Source organism: Pipistrellus hanaki (assembly GCF_964339955.1).
Source record: "Pipistrellus hanaki genome assembly, chromosome: 14".
Lineage (NCBI taxonomy): Eukaryota > Metazoa > Chordata > Mammalia > Chiroptera > Vespertilionidae > Pipistrellus > Pipistrellus hanaki.
The window spans coordinates 16,755,550-16,773,950 of NC_140516.1; the positions used below are offsets into that span (position 1 = coordinate 16,755,550).

The 18,401-nt window shown below is 39.3% G+C and overlaps 1 protein-coding gene across 3 annotated transcripts in view; it reads right to left on the reverse strand.

Annotated features, from left to right (window-relative positions):
* SGPL1 (sphingosine-1-phosphate lyase 1) overlaps window positions 1-18,401 on the reverse strand; it is a 58,275-nt gene that overhangs the window by 8,167 nt on the left and 31,707 nt on the right. For all 3 annotated transcript variants that reach the window (XM_084903707.1, XM_084903705.1, XM_084903706.1), the window contains 7 exons: window positions 17,101-17,168; window positions 14,871-15,018; window positions 12,532-12,608; window positions 10,979-11,107; window positions 4,087-4,175; window positions 2,247-2,352; window positions 588-686 (listed from right to left, as the gene is read on the reverse strand). In XM_084903707.1, coding sequence (XP_084759833.1) covers window positions 588-686; window positions 2,247-2,352; window positions 4,087-4,175; window positions 10,979-11,107; window positions 12,532-12,608; window positions 14,871-15,018; window positions 17,101-17,121 — 669 coding nt within the window. In that variant the 5' untranslated portion in view covers window positions 17,122-17,168. The remainder of the gene's footprint in view (window positions 1-587; window positions 687-2,246; window positions 2,353-4,086; window positions 4,176-10,978; window positions 11,108-12,531; window positions 12,609-14,870; window positions 15,019-17,100; window positions 17,169-18,401) is intronic.

An 18,401-nucleotide genomic window follows, 5' to 3' on the forward strand; every position in this document is an offset into this window, starting at 1 on the left:
CCTTTTATTATATAGGACATCTTCCATGTTTTAAGAAGCCTGCTACTTTTTGACATTCCCAATAAAAAAAAGTTCATCTTTCAAATGTATTTAGCCTTCAAAATAATTCATCTGAAATGTGGTGTTTATTTTATATTTAAATATGCAGGGCCTCAAATTCATTGCAAAATCATGCAGAAAATGAGCAGCACTCTGATTCCGGCTGCCTCTGGAGTGGGTCAAAGGTCCTTTTTGCTAACTGCCCAGCAGGGAAGGAGGGAGGGTGTGTTATGGAGCAGCAGATTGAATACCACTCTCTGGTAGGCATGCTCCTAAATACAAATCATTTCCTGATCTGAATTGAAATGTTAGTCCTACTTCCAAATATCCCATTTAAACAAAGGCTTCTTCCTTCTATTCTCCTCCCCCACAGCAGAAGCCAGTAACCTTCAGAGGCTCCAAACAGAGCTGCAGAGTTTGCCACAGAGCTATTCACCACCCATGTGCTAAAATCTAAACTCAAAATCGCTCTATTTGCCAAATACTGTACTATGAGATTCTATTTTAAAATCTGTTTCATTGCCTGGTGGTTCCTTTTTCTCACATACCTTGGCCACTTCAGGAACAGGGTCTATCACACCGTGAGGGAACTGTGGGGTAGAACAGACGAGCATGGCAGTGTTCCTGGAGATGGCTCTTCTCATCGCCTAGGAGTTACACGTGGGAAGGAAAATGAGCATCCACATCTCAGTTACTCTCCTATTCCCCTAGCAAGATTAATCTAGTCTATGCACTTTAGCTCCACTACTGCCCCTTCCTTTACCTCTCCAACCTGGGAGAAGCCTGCTGCCCACCATGGTAGCAGAATACAAACAAGGCCAGATGGGTCCATTGGGGGAAAAGGGAGCACAATACAAAAACAGCAAAATCACTGAGGGGAAAAGAATTCTGGGCTAGGAGGTAAAAGAGCAGCCAACTAGCAGTGAAACCTGGTGTAAACTTCTTCACTCCACCCAATCTGTTTCCTCATCTGTGACCTGCAATAATACTAACAGCTTCTACCACCTCTCTGGGCTGTCCTAGGCTCCAATGCAATTCCGATAGCACTCTGAATGCTGGAAAGTTCTATACAAATGCAAGGCATAAAATTAATCATGAAAGGAGTATTATTCAGCCTTAAAAAGAAATCCTGCCATTTGTGACCACATAGATGAACCTGGAGGACACTTCACTAACTTAAATAAGCCAAGGACAGAAAGACAAATATTGCATGATCTCACTTAGATCTAAAACCCTGAACCTGTAGAAGCAGAGAGTAGAACGGTGATTGCCAAAGTTTGGGAGTGGAGGAATGGGGAGATGCTGGTCAAGGAATACCAAGCTTCAATTATACAAATACGTTCTGGAGATAAAATATATTGCCATGTGACCACTAAACAAGTTTTCTTAATACTGCATTATATATTTGAAATTTAATTAGAGATCTAAAGGGCAGTATCAAGTATTTCCACCATGAAAAAAATAAAAATAAAATTAAAATGTTAACTATGTGAGGTAATGAAAATGTTAAAAGCTTGATTGTGTTGACTACTTCACAATGTATACTTACATCAAAACATTAAGTTGAAATATATACAATTTTTAATTTGTCAATTAATGGTACACTAATGCCTCAATAAAGATGGGAGGGATAATGCTAATGCTAATAAATTGGAATAGTTTACTTATGGAAAAAATCATTACTTTATATTGGCAATGATGCTCATTCAGGCCAATCAAAACCACAGTAACACCCTGGCTGGTTCTGTGCGACCTGTATACCAAATGGTTCAATTCCCAGTCAGGGCATATCTCTTCTGTCTCTCCCTCTCTCCCTCCTCTCTCTCCTATCTCCTCTCTCCTCTCTCTCTCTCTCTCTCTCTCTCTCCAATAAAAACATATCCTCCAGTGAGGATTTTTAAAAAACATACAAACCACAGTGAGAGTCTTAGAGCAAGTTAGGACATGCTTATTTCACAAACAGAGAAAAGAGAGGCAGTGCTGAAGCAAACCCAGGCCTTTAAAGTTAGGAACAAACGGATGAATCTGTGAAAAGACTGAAGCTGCGATCAATCAGCACTGCCAGTGGAAGATTTTGCAACTCTGGCCACTACAATCAAAGACATTTTGAGCCTATCTGCATGTGACCCTGGAAAAAAACAGTCAGTCTGGTACACTTCCTGCTTCTCACAGCCCAAGGCAGACAATGGCCCTTCAGAGGAACTCACCCGAACATCCACCTCCATCTTTTTGTTTAGTGGAACCCGTACAATCTTCATCCCAAAATAATGGGCTGCCTTGTCAAATGCAGCGTGGGCACTCTGGGGGGCCACACTGAAATGTGGGAAGAAGAGAATAATGAAATTCAGATCAAAATGAGGTTCAAAAGAGCACAGTTAACAGCTAACGGAGTAAACTTCTGGTTACTTTTCCTCAAAAATTTTAAAGTGTTTATATTTACTTTTTAAGCACAAAAAGATATTCTAAGGAACCTTCTCCCTACTATGTCGGAAATCATTTTGGCAACAGGAAGTACTTGGAAGTAATCCCACATTGAAGGATCCAAAATATAAATTAGGACTGACAGGTAAAAGAAGAGGAAAACTGGATCAAATTTTGAAGACAGGAACATCAGAGGAGAGCAAGCTTCCTGACACGGTAAATGTTCAGGCAGAAAATGCAAGATTGCTTGGCAGGGCTGTTAAACATCAGATCAAAGGTCCCCTCCATCTTTCAAAGACCATGATCCTATAAGAAACTATAATCTCCATTTGCACTGCACACTTGGAAGTAGCATTTCAAACAGTATTAAAAAAGGAAACTAAGTCATAGTTAAGTATTTGCTTTCAGATTTCCCTCAATGGTTCCACTCTTACAATTAACCTATTCCCTTTAATGGAGAAAAAGCTCTCCTACTAAGTACCAAGCACCAAAGATTTATGCTTGAAGAAAGATGGTAGCCTGATTTATTCTGTTAGGCTTAAGTAGGAATCACAGTATGAAATCACGTGCAATCAAGGCCTTAGTCACTGACACTTATGGGAAAAACATTAATCCAAATAACATATAAACACACTGTACAAGGAGAGGATCTACAGGAAAAAAAAAATAATGCAACCAAATATCAAAACTATGGGGTTGGGCCCTAGCCAGTTTGGCTCAGTGGATAGACTGAAGGGCCCCAGGTTTGATTCTGGTCAAGGGCACGTGCTGGGTTGCAGTCTCGATCCACAGTAGGGGGTGTGTAGAAAGCAGCTACTCAATGATCCTGTCTCGTCATTGATGTTTCTATCTTTTTCTTCCTCTCCCTCCCTGTCTGAAATCAATACAAATACACTGCAAAACAAAACCAAAAACTATGGGGTGGCAATATGGGTAAACCTTAAAAAGATTTAAAAATTTTCTATCCCATAAAACTACCCTTAGCTTAAAATTTTTTCTTTAAATTTATTTTTATTAATTTCAGAGAGGAAGGGAGAGATAGAAACATCAATGATGAGAGAAAATCATTGACTGGCTGTCTCCTGCACACCCCCTACTGGGGATTGAGCCTGCAACCAGGCATGTGCCCTGACCAAGAATCGAACAGGTGACCTCCTGGTTCCTGGGTCAATGCTCAACCATTGAGCTACATCGGCCAACCTAGCTTGTAATTTTCTTAGGGGAACCGCAAAGCAGCCTGTAATATAACTTTCATTGAACTAAGATAAACAGAAGATTGTTGCTTAGGCTCCAAATAATTTATAATAAATATCACAGAATTCAAAGATATAGTCTTGTCACTCTGTCACTTAGAAAAAGGATCTCATTTTTGCTTGAAGAATATATGCTATGTATAAAGGAGAGGTGCGGGTCAGGGAGGAGGGGATGATTTTGAAAATTAACTGGCTGATTCACTTAGGATTTTGGTGAATGTAAAGAGATAGGAGTCAAGGACACAGGATAGGAGGAAAGAGGACTAGAATTGCCAAAGGAAGAGAAGCTGAAAACAGTCAGGTGTTTCATACAGCAGCATTCCAGACAAATCTCAGCGGGGGGTGAGAAAACGACACAGCCACACATACATACATTTCTGGAGTTCTGATCCCGTTCTCGAAGGCCAGGTCCCGATAAGCTTTGCAGGCCATCAGTATGCTTTCTGTACCCCCAGAGGTCACCTGTGAAGAAGGAGAGATGTCATCTGTGGAGGGAAGTGAGGGATAGTTATCAGCCTGCCCTGATTTTGATGGTGGCTGGTACAGGGCAGACACTGCTATGTCTTCCAGAAGGGAAACTTGGCTTTGTTAGCTAAGCCCATGCTGGGTGCAGGAGAAGAGTAAAAACACTAAGATGAGCAGAAGCTCCATGGTATCTGGACAACTTGCACATCTTCCCAGATCTGAGCACAATCCATTTCCTCATTAATTCCTCCAATTACAGATAGGACAGGGCATTTTACACCATTCAAAAGCATCAGGATTGACTTTGACTTAAATTTTCAATGACCACTAAGAACATGAAATTGTGTAGTTACAGTTGTAGTAAACTGTGCAATACATTATAAGATCAAGAACAGATAATTAGGCACTCTAAAGTGAAGTTCTGGCTTTTTACAAGTTTGAAAGAAAAAGAAGCCTCTATTAGTTTGTTATCTGAAATCAAAACAAAAATCCTAATGTTTCTAAATGAAATAAAATGTTTTCCTGAAGTGAGGTCTAGCAACTCTGATACTCAGCAGTCATCTCATTCATCCTATAAACCCCAAGGGACTACACTCTCTTAAGGGTGAGGACCAATCTGTTCAGGACAACATTCCTAGCACCAAGCCTCGTAGCAGACACCTAACAGACCCTCAGTTAACTTTTCTTAATGCCCAGTTTGACTCTCAGTAAGCCATGACTAACACAGGCATATCATACCCACCTGGCTATCTTTCAATAACATCCAAGAATTAATAACTTTAAAACAAGCAAAAAAAAAAAAAAAAGAAAAGAAAAGCCACAGCACTGAGCTAAGTGGATATTTTCTTAAATTTACCATTTCCAAAGACTCACATGATCTTATATGGCTTTTTCATTATACAGGTGAGAAAACTGAGCTGCTGAGAGACTAAAGTGATGCACCCAATGTCATCCATTAGCATCTGTTGATAAGAAGTAAAACTTCCTATGTTTTTGTATTTAGTGTAGCTAAATGTGAGACAATGAGAGAGGGTAATTACTGAAGCTTCCTAAAATAATATCCACATATAGGACAAAAGTAGCATTCGATACCAAATCCCAGTAGTCAGGAGTTATATGGAAGATTAGCTGAGAAAAGTCATTTTTGATTCAGGAAGTCTTCATGAAACATGTGACCACAAAGTAATGCACTGAACGTGGGCATAACACACTTGTGTGTAGGTCTCTGAACTTCAATGCTGGAGAAGACAAAAATGCTTACACTGTGGTCAGCTCTGCACATCAGCAGTATGTCCTGTGCTCCAGCTAAAACCTCAGAATGTCACATGAGAAGTCAAACCAGCTGTGAAGCAAGTCGGAAAAGGACCAGCAAAGTCAGTCTCCAGGGAGTCCATCTCTTACCAAGGTCGCAATGACACACGCAAAAATATTTCCAAACCCTAGTTACTCACTTCACATGTCCTATATTTAGTTCAACTGTTAAGCAAGTCAACATTGATATTTGTTAAGGAAATACCAGTGTATTTCTTTTTTTTTTTTTTTTACTATTAAAGCTGGGATACCTCAATTCTAATTCTTATTTCTGATCCCTAAATTCTGTTTAAAGATTCTCCCATTTCCCTCCTCCCCCTGCACCCAAAGGGAAATGAAAATTTAGCTGTGAAGAATGCAGAGACTTCAATAACTACTTGTTGTTAGTCAGCTTCTTTTAATATTTATAATTCTCACTCTAACATATGAAATGTGTGTCAAAAACAAGAGTAGGACATGACCTGTTTGGAAATTTTTCTTTTAAGGTGATGTTTGGTTCTACTGACACCTGCATCAGCCAGGACCAGTTTCCTTGGCAACCTAATTTCTTTTGGTATATAGTCCCCTCTCATCCATTTTGAGGCAAATGAAGTTAATAAAAGGAAAAAGAAAAAAAAAAAAGGTGAAGGCTAAAAAACAAAGAACAAGAAGTGTAATACCTTAAATGGGAATAGTCTAAAGACAGCCCAACTCTTAAGGCTTCGTCTTCATGTTCCCCACCTATGAACTTTCTTAACCCAAAGCAGCTCCTCAAGAGAGAGATAGAGCCAGAAGTTGAGAACTTGAAGGATCCAGAGATTTCAGTCTAAAGTCTAAGCGTTAGAAGAGACTGGGGATCTTAGACTCCATCCTTCTCCTGAACAATGACACATCCACAAAGAAGATCATAAAGGAAGAGACATGGTTTAGTTGTACCTAAGCAAAAGCACAGTACAAATACCCTAGCGCTGGAAGACTGGAAGACTAAAACTACCTCACGGACTTCCTCCCAATACCTGTAAGAATAAAGAAAAACAGTAGTGACAACGTGTAATAAGAACCAAAGGAGGAACGAGATATAAACTGATGCAATAAACTTCCATACTGGCAATGAAAAGAAGAAACAAGTTTCTAATCCATAGCAGAGAGCAAAACACAGTTCATAATCCCTCTTCTAAGCCCTGGAAATTATCCAGGCAACTCAGCAAAATCCTGACCATTCTCATTAATACTCCAAATCTTCGGAGAAGCAAACAGAAGGGGTTTCCTTATCTTTTCTCCTACTCTTCAGATCAGAGTGGTAGACACGGCAGCTAGGGAGAAAGAACAAAATGGGGAGAGAACATCTGGACTGATTCTTTGAAGTGGAGACAAAAGAAAATGGCATGGTAACGATGCAAACATATACAAGGAAGAAAGTAGCATGCAAAATAAAAGTCCAGCTCCAAAGGTAACCACCTAAGGAACAGAAGGGAATTCCTCATGACTGTTTCTCACTATAGCACAATATAATAAGGTCATGATTCTAGAAAAGAGTTGAAAAGCTGGACACTGAAACAACAAAATGAGACTGCAAACTTTAAAAAAACAAAGTACCAAACAGCACCAATACAGAACTAGAAACAGAAAGGAACTGAATAAACACTGCTGAGAATAAAAAGACTGACTTAGAGGAAAAGTTTAAGGTAAATTTAGTGAACCCAGATAAATAAGACAGACTGAAAGATCAATGTCACTCCACACTTGGAGAATTGTGTCCATCTGGCTGCCATAGATAACCAAAAAGTGTTCAGAGAAGAATGACAGGGATGGGTGGCAATCTGTTTGGAAATCGTATTCCCTAAGGAGCAGCTGAGTAACCTAGGAAAAACAGGGAAGAGATTCAGGTGTAAAGAGGCTTTCAAGTACATAAAGATCTCTCACATAGGAAAAAACACACAAAACAATCATGGGACTTCTATTTCCAGCAATACAGATTATATACCTTGGGCAACACTCCTACCTGAAACTAAAAAACCTGGTAAGCCCTATCCGGGTTGACTCAGTGGTTAGAGTGTCGGCCCCTGGACTAAAGGGTCATGGGTTTTATTCTGGTCAAGGTCACATACCTCATTTGCAGACACAATCCCCAGCCTGCTCAGGGCGCACTCGGGAAGCAATCAACAGATGTGTCTCACATCAATGTTTCCCTCTTTGTCTCTCCCCTCCCTTCCACTCTCTCTAAAAAAAATCAATGGAAATAATATCCCCAGGTGAGGATTAATTTTAAAAAGCCCTGATAAAACATTATTTTTTTATATCCCCCACTGAGCTAACGTAAAGGAATATCTGAAACTGCAAACAAAACAGAATCAAGAATCCTACAAAATAAGTGAGTGCCAAAGCTGGCTTTACCTCTGAGGGTAGCTGCCAATTCCAAGAGACCTTAAACTCCCTCGCCCATTCAAGAACAAGAGATAAATTTAGGACCTGCCCAAAGAAAGGAGGCTAATGGGAGATGGCTAGAAAAAAATGAAATTACACCCATAATCTGAGGGGTACAAGGAAAATATCCCACTGGTACAGAAGAGGACATCAAGAAAAATTGCTTTTCTCAACCCTGTTGCTCAGGAAAAGAAGAATAAGGATTTCTAAAGCATGTATAACAAGGCAGCTTTTATGTGAGTTTGTGGTTTGAACTCAACTACCTCTGTAATGCAAAACTATAAGCTGTGAACTGAACTAAAATTGGTTCCAATGTGGTAGTACTTCCCAGCAACTGACAGAAGTAATTACAAACCTTTTTTGGAAGAACTTAACTTCATTCTGGGCCTTAAAGTTAAGTTCCCATGAAAATGAGTGGTTTGTAGTAAAAAAATAAATAAATAAAAAACACAACTATAAGGATGCAAGACAACACAAGTGAAACCAGCAGAAACAGAAAGGCCATGGACAATGGAACTGTCAGAAGAGAATATAAAATAATTACATGCAACATATTTAAATAAACTACAAGCCAAAGGACAATAAAGAACCACCAAACAGATTTAAAAAGAAAAGAAGAGCTCAGCCCATGTGGCTCAGCTGGTAAGCGCTGTCCTATGCACCAAAGGGTTACTGGTTCGATTCCTGGTTAGGGCACCATTCCTGATCGGGGCATGTACTAAAAGCAACAGATCAAAATCAATCTCTCTCTCTCTCTCACCCCCTTCCTTTCTCTAAGCATGTCCTCTGGTGAGGATTAAATGAATGAATGAACGAACGAATGAACCAAATAGAATTCTCAAGAATGAAAAATACAGTAAACAAAATTTAAAAACCCAATGAAAGACTAAAATGTAGATTAGACATAACTAGAAAGGGAATTAATAAAATCTCTGTACTGATCACACAACTCCAACAATTACCAGCTCACTGCCAGTCTTTTCATCTACCCCAACTGCCCCAGGCATTGTTACAGAGAAAATCAGTTGTTCTAATAGTTATACCTTTACAGGTAATTTCGTTTTGTGTGGTTTTTTCCTGGCTGCTTTAAACCTTTTAAGCCTCTTATTCTAACCTTCATGTTTCTTAACTTCACTTTTGTACTTTCTATTTATTTGTCTCTCTGGATTCTTTTTCTAGTTATTTTAAAATATTTCACAGAGTTATAAATGAACCAGGGTTCCATGGACAAATGGCTGACCCCGGGTCTGGAGTAGAAATGTACAGGATGACCATGGAATAATAAAAATATTTTGTCAAAAAAAAAAAAAAAAAGGAAGAATGGAAGCTTTACTAGTAAAAGACTACGTGAGACATGCAAAAGGACCTAGGAACCAAAATTAGGAAGCTCCCATTAGTCAGAAATGGAGCAATCTGGGCATCAATTTGAGGAACAACCATAATGGACTAAAACATACATCATTTCCTTATCCACCCTACTATTGATAGACAACTGATTTATTTCCAGTTTTTAGCTAACACGAACAATGCTGCTATGAATATATATCTATCCCAACACACATGTGTTTTTCTAGGATATATCCTGAGTTGGAGAATTTCAGGGTCTAAGACTTCTATCTTCAACTTTATTGGATAAGGTCAAAGTGTTTTGTGCTTGTTTAACCTTTGGTCTCTTAAAAGAAATAGTCTGATGGCACAGGAGAATACTACCGTGTTTCCCTGAAAATAAGACATCCTCCAAAAATAAGACCTAGCGCATGGAAAGATAAGACATCCCCTGAAAATAAGACCTAGCGCAACTTTGGGAGAAAAAATTAATATAAGACACTGTCTTATTTTTGGGGAAACAGGGTACATACTATTAAGTATATCATCATCTCCCCTTTATGTCATGCTGTTCATCAAAATGCCATAAGAGAACCCATTATCAGTCCAGTTTGTAACCATTTTAGAATTATTTTTGGGAAATGAATTCCATGAATACCAGTTCTGTTACCTACTGAATATTTGAACATGTTGATTTACCATGGTGCCAACATAATAATAAAACAGTACAGCTTACTGGAAAAACACAAAAAGTAACTATTGAAAGTTGTTATCTTTGGATGGGCCCTTCGATAATTAAATATGCAGACCTTTTAATGATTACAAAAGTATCTGAAAGGGTGAGCACCTCTAGGTTACCATTGCAGCACACTGGGTTAAATAACGCTATCCTGCATAAGCTGAGATTTCATTTTTTCTAAGAAGACAGTATCAGTTTGTAGTAACAAATCTAAACAGAAGTTTATCTATCACAGTTTAGAAAAACTAACAAATGTCTACTGAAAAGAATAGTTGAAACGTATGTGTCTTAAATATAAATTATACCTCTTGTTTTATTCCTAAACCAATTAAATGAGATGCGATTCATAGCAAAACCAGCAAGTAAGCATCCAGCTCAAGTAAAATGAGCAAGTATAAAAATAAGTCATGGTTCATGACTTGGTTCATGACATGGTTCAACAAATTATATAAGTAAGTGGATAGGAAGGTGGGTGGATGAAAGAAAGGGAACAAGAGAAAGAAGGAAGCAGAAAGCAGATAGGGCAAAATATAGTTAGTGAATCCAGGGTGTTCTTTAAACTATTCTGGCAACTTTATGTAAATGTAAAGTTTTTCAAAGTAAAAAATTGAAGAGAAAGATTATCTAGAAGAATATATGCCAAAATGTTGATACTCTATGAATCACAGAACTACAAGCAGTAGTTTTTAAAATATATTTTTATTGATTTCAGAGAGGAAGGGAGAGGGAGAGAGAGAGAAAAGTCAATGATAAGAGAGAATCATTGATTGGCTGCCTCCTGCATGCCCCTTACTGGGGATCAAGCCCGCAACCCAGGTACGTGCCCTAGACTGGAATAGGACCGAGGACCCTTCAGTCCTCAGGTCAATGGTTTATCCACGGAGCAAAACTGGCTAGGGCTATAGACTCTTTCTACAATAATCACATATCATCTATGTAATAAAAAAAAAAGTAAAATGTTCTAAATAAATTTTCCTATTTTAAGCTAAAAAAATACTGGATGCCACTTGCATATACTTACACATCCACAGGAATCCGGTCCTCCATTGAAAAGGGAACAAGCTATCCTCACAATCTCTGCTTCTATCTTCCGTAGTCCTGGGAAGATATCTGGATGCAGGGGATTACTCCATGCAAAATCTCCATAAGCCTGAAAAGGAATGCAAGCAGATATGAAGCAAGACAATTAAGCTGTACAGGACAAACATTCACACACTAAACCAAAATTTCTAGGTATTAGGCACATTAGACACTGGAAAAAGATAAACTATGTTCCCCAACCTAAAGAAGATCAAAATCAGTGGAGGAAGCACACATGTAAATAAATTATTTTACAATGTGGTAGGAGAGGAAGTATAAATGTGTTTAAAAACACAGACTACAACACCAAGCAGACTCAGTTTGAAGGTTAAGCTTCACCTGTCACTTCTAGCTGTGTAATCTCAGGAAAAATAGCCTCGGAGGCTCAGTTTTCTCATATGCTAAAAGGGGTAATTAAGGTACTGATCTGATAGGGTTCTGGCGATAAGCAAATAACTAATGTAACACATGCAAAGCACTTAGTAGAGTGTCTGGCAACAAAGCAACAATTGTTCTAAGTGCAATGCCAGATGTGTGTGTGTGAGGGTAAGGGGTCTTAAAGAGGGAATAATGAGCATCCTGAGTGGTCTGGAGGTGTCTGCTGAGTGGAACCTTGAGAGAAATAGGAATTCATCATTTACAGCAGGTGGAGTGAAGGAGAGAAAGGCAAACAACATAAGAGCAGGTGTACTCTGTAAAAAGAAAAGGCACCTGCTAGTGTTTACATGGGAAAGTAAAAGGAGTGTTTGCCAAAAGTAGGTGGGAGCTGGCTCATGCGGGACCTGGTATTTTCTGCCTCATAAGCAGCTTGTATTTTATCCTGTAGAATCAGTGTAGATGATAGGAAGCCACTGAATGATTTTTAAACACAGAAATAAGATTGGAGCATTATATCAAGTTACAGCTAAGCAAAACCTATATTTAGTATGGTATAAGCAGTTTCATGATTATAATAATCAAACACAAATATCTCAGAGACCAGTCAATGCCGATTTTATATGGCAAAGTGGGATTTCAAAATTAAATCTGACTAGAAATGGAAGATGCTAAAGGCAAATTCTAAAGTCAACAAAAAATGAGAAGTATTTTCATTATAAGTGAAACCACACTCATTCTCAGGTCATCTGATTTGAGAGTCGGGTAGTATCGGAAATTATAATCAAGTTTCTCTCCCTTGTCTCTTCTTATCAAACAAAATGTGTCATAATGTTAATAATCTCAAACTCTGGGAATATCTTCCCTGTTAATCTGCCTTCTTCACAGGGTGTTAATAAAGCCTGCAAACATTAACAGTATTCTACTTTATTACAGACTGAAGGTATCTTTAATAATATTATACATGTTCACCTGTTGGGTGAAGAGAAACTTTCTAAGCTTTAGTTTTATTTTGACAATAAACTTTTCTGAAGTAATATTTAAATTACAAAGTAGACACCAATGAGGCACTATACACTGCCACAGACCGCACACACTCCCCCGAGCCCTGGGCTTCACCTTCACGAGGAGCTCCGTGAGCTTCTCCTCCCCGCTGTACACCGCTCCCGAGGCTCGCCCTTCTTGCCACAAGACATCTGCAGAGGAAGTTAACATCACTGGGTCAGTAAGCAGAAACTTTTAAGTGGACAGGAAGGGTCTAAGAAGAGGAAATGCTAAGGAAGTCCTTTGAGTACAAAAGAAAAAAAAATTTTGAGTGGAAACCCAAAGGTGTCCTTATATTACATCAAGAAAGAAAAAATCCATTACAGCTACCACAGCAAAATAAAGATCAATTAGTATCAGCATATGAAAGATACCCACAGCACCCAGTACAATGAAGTCCAGTAAGCATGCTGTCCTCTTCTCCAACTGCCTCCTAACATGAGAAACATTTTCCTCCACCTATATATCATTCTATGTTCTCTGCAGGGCTTCGCTTGGCCTTTGTCAGCAATGCTTCCTTCTTCCTCCTGCCCTTCCTATCTAGTCCTAGGAAGTGTGGGAACTGTTGTGAGCAGAGGTGGCAGAGAAGAAGTGAAATTTCAGTACACAGTCAGGAGGGTTGGAGTCAGGGAATTGAATCATGACTACACAAGCCACGATGAGACATCTTAGTCTCAGGGGCCCCTCCTTCAGACAAGAGTCTGGAAACCCACACAGAATTAGCCACCTGCTTCCAGCAACATCTGCTGCTACAGCCAGGATCAGAACAGTCAATCAACATTGGGGTAAAGCTCACCAGAAAGATTCCTGACCAGAATATAAGGCCCAACATTCCATCTCTTCCTGCCTGAGGATCCACATTACACACTCTACATTATAACAACAAATGTGTCTCAGGTCCTTTTGCTACAATATGGCTGTGCCATATTGAAAGTGAGTAGTGAGAAAGCTATTACAAAAACACATTGAAGACTATAGTCATGGGCTCCACAAAACAAAGATCTTCAGCTCCAACAAGAGAGCAGAGGACTGAGTAAATATCTAGACTAATCCCTCAATCTTTGCTACCAGCTTGATTTCCCTCTGTCCTTAGAGGATCCTGCTCTGTACCAGGGGTATGTTCAGACCAGAGGCCACCAGACTTTCAAAATCAGGATACATGGTTTCATTTCATGTTCTTTTACTGCTGCTACAGAGTGACTTAAAACTGGAAAGGAAGGCAGCAGCCAGACCTCATAATCACAGAAACCCTTAATATACAGGTCTCAGAGTGCTAATTCCTGCTCTATGTCATCTATAAACCCTGGACTGTACCTAATTTTGTACCTGCCGATGTCAAAGCTCAACACATTGCATTTAACATTTTTAAATGTATTTTTATTGATTTCAGAGAGGGAGGGAGAGGGAGAGATAGAAACATTAGTAATGAGAGAGAATCATTGATTGGCTGCCTCTGCATGCCCCCTACTGGGGATCAAGCCCATAAAGCAGGCATGTGCCCTTGATCAGAATCAAACCTGGGACCTCTCAGTCCACAGGCCAACATGCTCTATCCACTGAGCCAAACTGGATAGGGCTAAAATGTATTTTTTAAATGCAGCATGGTATCCTAGGCTGGATCCTAGAACATAAAAAAGGACATTAGTGGAAAAACTGGTGAAATCAGAATAGAATTTGTAGTTCAGTTAATAGAACTGTACCAATGTTAATTTTTTAGCTTTGACAAATGTTATTTTAATTGTTAAAATCAGGAGAAGCTGGATAAGGGATAGATGGGAAATCTCTGTATTATCTTTGCAAATTTTCTATAAATTATGCCAAACTAAAAAGCCTTTTAAAAAGTATTCATAATATGACTTTAATTGTAACAAACATGCATTTGTGTTAATAATTAACATTTATTGAGCACTTACTATATACCAGGTATTATACATTTACATGTATGATCTCATTCAATCGCTATAATCATCCTTTCAAATAAGTATTATTATTCCCATTGCAGAGAGACAGAAGTTGAAGCATAGAGAAATTAAGTAACTCACCTATTTTTATTACACATATTATCTTTTCAAAGAACAAATGTATCTTTTTTCCTCAGGCTTACAAAAGGAAATGGAACCAAGTTCCACTGTCTCTGAGATTTGTTTGTTTTATGGATGAAGGATGACTCTAAATATAAATTTTAAAATATGAAAGTCAACATTTGAGACAGGACCCTCTGAGCATTTACATATCTGGATGAACCGTTTCTTTTCCTTTTCTTGCACATGTGAGAAAGAGGGTGAGACTGAGTATGAGTTTGAGAGAGGTGGGGGGGAGGGGCACTAGGATGAATTGTTCTTAACTTCACAAGCATTGGCTGACCGCCAGCCAGGTTGCTGAAGTAGGTAGCATGCATGTGCAGAGAGTCATACCCATAGAGCTGTACTCCTTGAGCTTTTCCAGAACTGCAGACGAGGTCAGACCTTGAGAGGGCAGAACCTTCACATACTCCTTGTCCACTTGCAGAAATGACAGGTTCTTGCTAATATCATCCTTGACTTTGTTCAACTCATCTTGAATCTCCAAAGAAAAGACAGACAAAGTTAGCAAGGAAATGGAAGAATACAATATAGAGAAGAACCAGTTGCGACACTAAGTCAACTGCCAAAGGCTGGCACCACATAAATACTACAGAAAAAAAGGGGGTATTTTTTTCTGAGAGACACGATGACAGTTTGTGCAACTATTTTCTGGCATGTGCAACACTTTCTTAGAAATCTGAAAAGTTGACTTTCTCTCTGAAGGTCAAAGATGCACTTGAATCTCAACCCCCACCCCCATCCCATGCCCTTCCTCTGCCATGTCAACATCACCACTGCTTTACTTGGTTTGCATTTGCTAATGTCAGCACTTCTTTGAGGGCAACATTTGGACCTTGTTCCTGTCCTGGCAGTAGCTAGTGTGTCTGCTAAAGAAACAAAGGTAGAGCTACAAACAGTCACCAGAAAACAGACCAAGCAGCAGTAAAATGGATCCTGGTGCTTGTCCAAGTGATGAGCTCCTTCAAAAGACAGGTCAGGAGGCACCTGCACAACTCCTCTCAGAGAAGCTCAAGCCGCCCTGGGAAGTGCCAGGAAGACAGCATTCTAGCCCCTCAGGCTGGCCACAGCTTGTAACCCAAGTGCTCACTCAAAATAAGTAACTTCTTGTCTCTGAGCCTCAAAATTTCCTTCTAAAATATGAAAGGTGACTAACCATATAGTTTCTAAGCCCCTTCCAATTCTGTTAGTTCATAAATCTAAGAATAGGTTCTGAAACCCTAGCAATGTCTCAAAATCTGAAATTGAAAGAGAAAAAACATGAAGAAAAATAAGGGCAGAAAAATATAGGGACTGAAAAGGGGAAATGCTATTATCCTTAATGAGCCAGTCTGTCCATTATCTCTTCCCCCTTTCCCTGACTCTTTATTCTATAAGGACCAAAGCAGATTTAATTTGGGGGCTTAATATAATGTGAACTAAAATAAAAGCCTATGTATCTACTCTCATGCCCTATCTCCACCCGTTATCACTTCTCCTTCCCCACAGGAAATGAACTGGATAACACATAGTTCGGGAGTGTTTATATAGTGCTCCGAATGGATTTCAGTTAAAGGCAAAAGATAACTGACATCTTTGCTGGTCTGGCCAGAATAGGGAATTGAAAGCCAAAAATAAAAGAAAGATTGATGAGGAGCAGAGGCGAAAGGCAGGATACTGGAGGAGATGAAGATATCAAGAACTCATTTGCTTCCTTAAAGCTTGCAATAGGGCCTGCCCTGTTTATCTTCATCTGTGATAAAAAAAAAAAAAGGGAGGGTACAAAGGTGACTATTTTATACTCAGTGAGGGCAAGGGCAGAGACAATACAGCAAAGGGAACATACTAGACTATGGATAGGTACAAAGAGCAAGAGAATAGCTCTGATATCTAAGTTTCTAAACCTGGGATCAGCAAACTACAACCCAAATCTGGCCTACGCCTATTTTTTTAAAGAAAATTCCCTGGAATACGGCCAGGATCATTCCTGTTCCTATGATCCTGCTGCTGCATTCCCTCTGCAAGGGCAGAGTTGAGGAGTTGTGACAGACATAGTATGGCCTACAAAGCCTAAAATGTTTCATATCCAGCCCTTTACAGAAAGTTTGCCAACCTTGATCTAAACCACATAAGTACTCAACCCCCACATAAATAACTAAAACCAGCCCAGCCAGATATTGCTCCAGAGCATCATGTGACTTTTATCAAGTTTTCTAATTTCGAATTCTTGACAGACATCTCCTTTCTCCTTTAGTCACATATATTGCAGAAAAGATTAGGTAAGGTTTCTCAATCTGGAGATTCTGACATGTTGAGCCAATAATCCTCTGCTATGTGCAGGGTGGTCCTGTGCATCGTATGGAGGAAGTTTAGCAGCATCCCTGGCCGCTATCCACTAAATGCCAACAGCATTCCTCTCCAGTTGTAAAAACCAAAAATGTCTCCTATCATTATTAAATGTTCCTTGGAGGTGGAGGACAATAACACACCTCCCCCTTGAGAATACCAGGTTCAAAGAATAAATAGAAAGAGGTATGACCATAGGGGTGGGTAGAGGAGGGAGATCTATACAGATCCCACTTACCTTGCGACCAATAATAGGCATCTTCCTGATGAGCTTAAAGCATTTCTTTTTAAATCTTGACCATAAACCTAAAAGAAATAAATGGTTCTATTATCCATGGATATAAGATGTTAGTCATAGTGCACGAACTATTCAGCTATGTCCTCTGCAACCCCATTTGCCCTCAGGTCACAAAGGCAGTTTCTTTCCATTAAAAAAAAAAACTTTTACTTTTTTAAGTAATATGATTACATGGTTCAAACAGTAAAAATAAATAAATAAATATATGCACACAGAGTTAAAAGTTTCTCAACTACCCCCAGACCTCATCCCACATAAATACTGCTACTGGTTTCTAAAATACCCTTCTAGAATTTCTTTATGCATATACAAGCAAGAATAAAGATCTATCCTTGTCTCTATTTTTACACAAAAGGTAGCATATTCTAGCACTGTACTAGAACTTCTTCTACTTAGAAATATTTTCTTTAAATATTGGTGCTTCAGCCAAGCCGGTGTGGCTCAGTGGTTGAGCATCAACCTATGAATCAGGAGGTTAGGACACATCTCCAGTCAGGGCACATCCCCAATAGGGGGCATGCAGGAGGCAGCCAATCAATGATTTTCTCTTTCATCATTGATGTTTCTCTCTCTTCCTCTTACCTTCCTCTCTGAAATCAATAAAAGTATTTTTTCTTAAAAGATTGGTGCTACCTCACTCATTTTTTATAGCTGTAGAGCAGGGGTCTTCAAACTACGACCCGCGGGCCACATGCGGCCCGCAGAGGAGTCTGATCCGGCCCGCCAGGTTTTTTGGGCAGTGAGCGCAGCCGAGGTGTTACAGTGGGAATTAGTAGTTCATATAGTCCGGCCCTCCAGCTCTCTGAGGGACCGTGATCTGGCCCCCACTTTAAAAAGTTTGAGGACCCCTGCTGTAGAGTATTTCATTATATGTATTACCATAATTTACTTAACCTGCCCCTTCTCGATGGACACTTAGGTTGTTTCTAGTATTTGCTATTACAAACCATGCTAAAATAACTTTATAACACATACCATACTCCATACATACAAGAATACCTACAGGATAAATTCCCAGAAATAGGGCTACTTGGTCAAATGACATACGTATTCCAGAATTTTCTACCTTCTCAAGGTTTATAGAGGTCCAACATTTCTCTCCCCTCCCTGAAAACAAATGACCAATGCTTGCTTTTTTTCAGGATCTAGACTCCAGTCTCTCATTCAACATATATCCTAACAACATTTTCTGGACCTAAAAAGGCCTTCAGTTTCATTTCATCAATCAGACTCCATTCTGT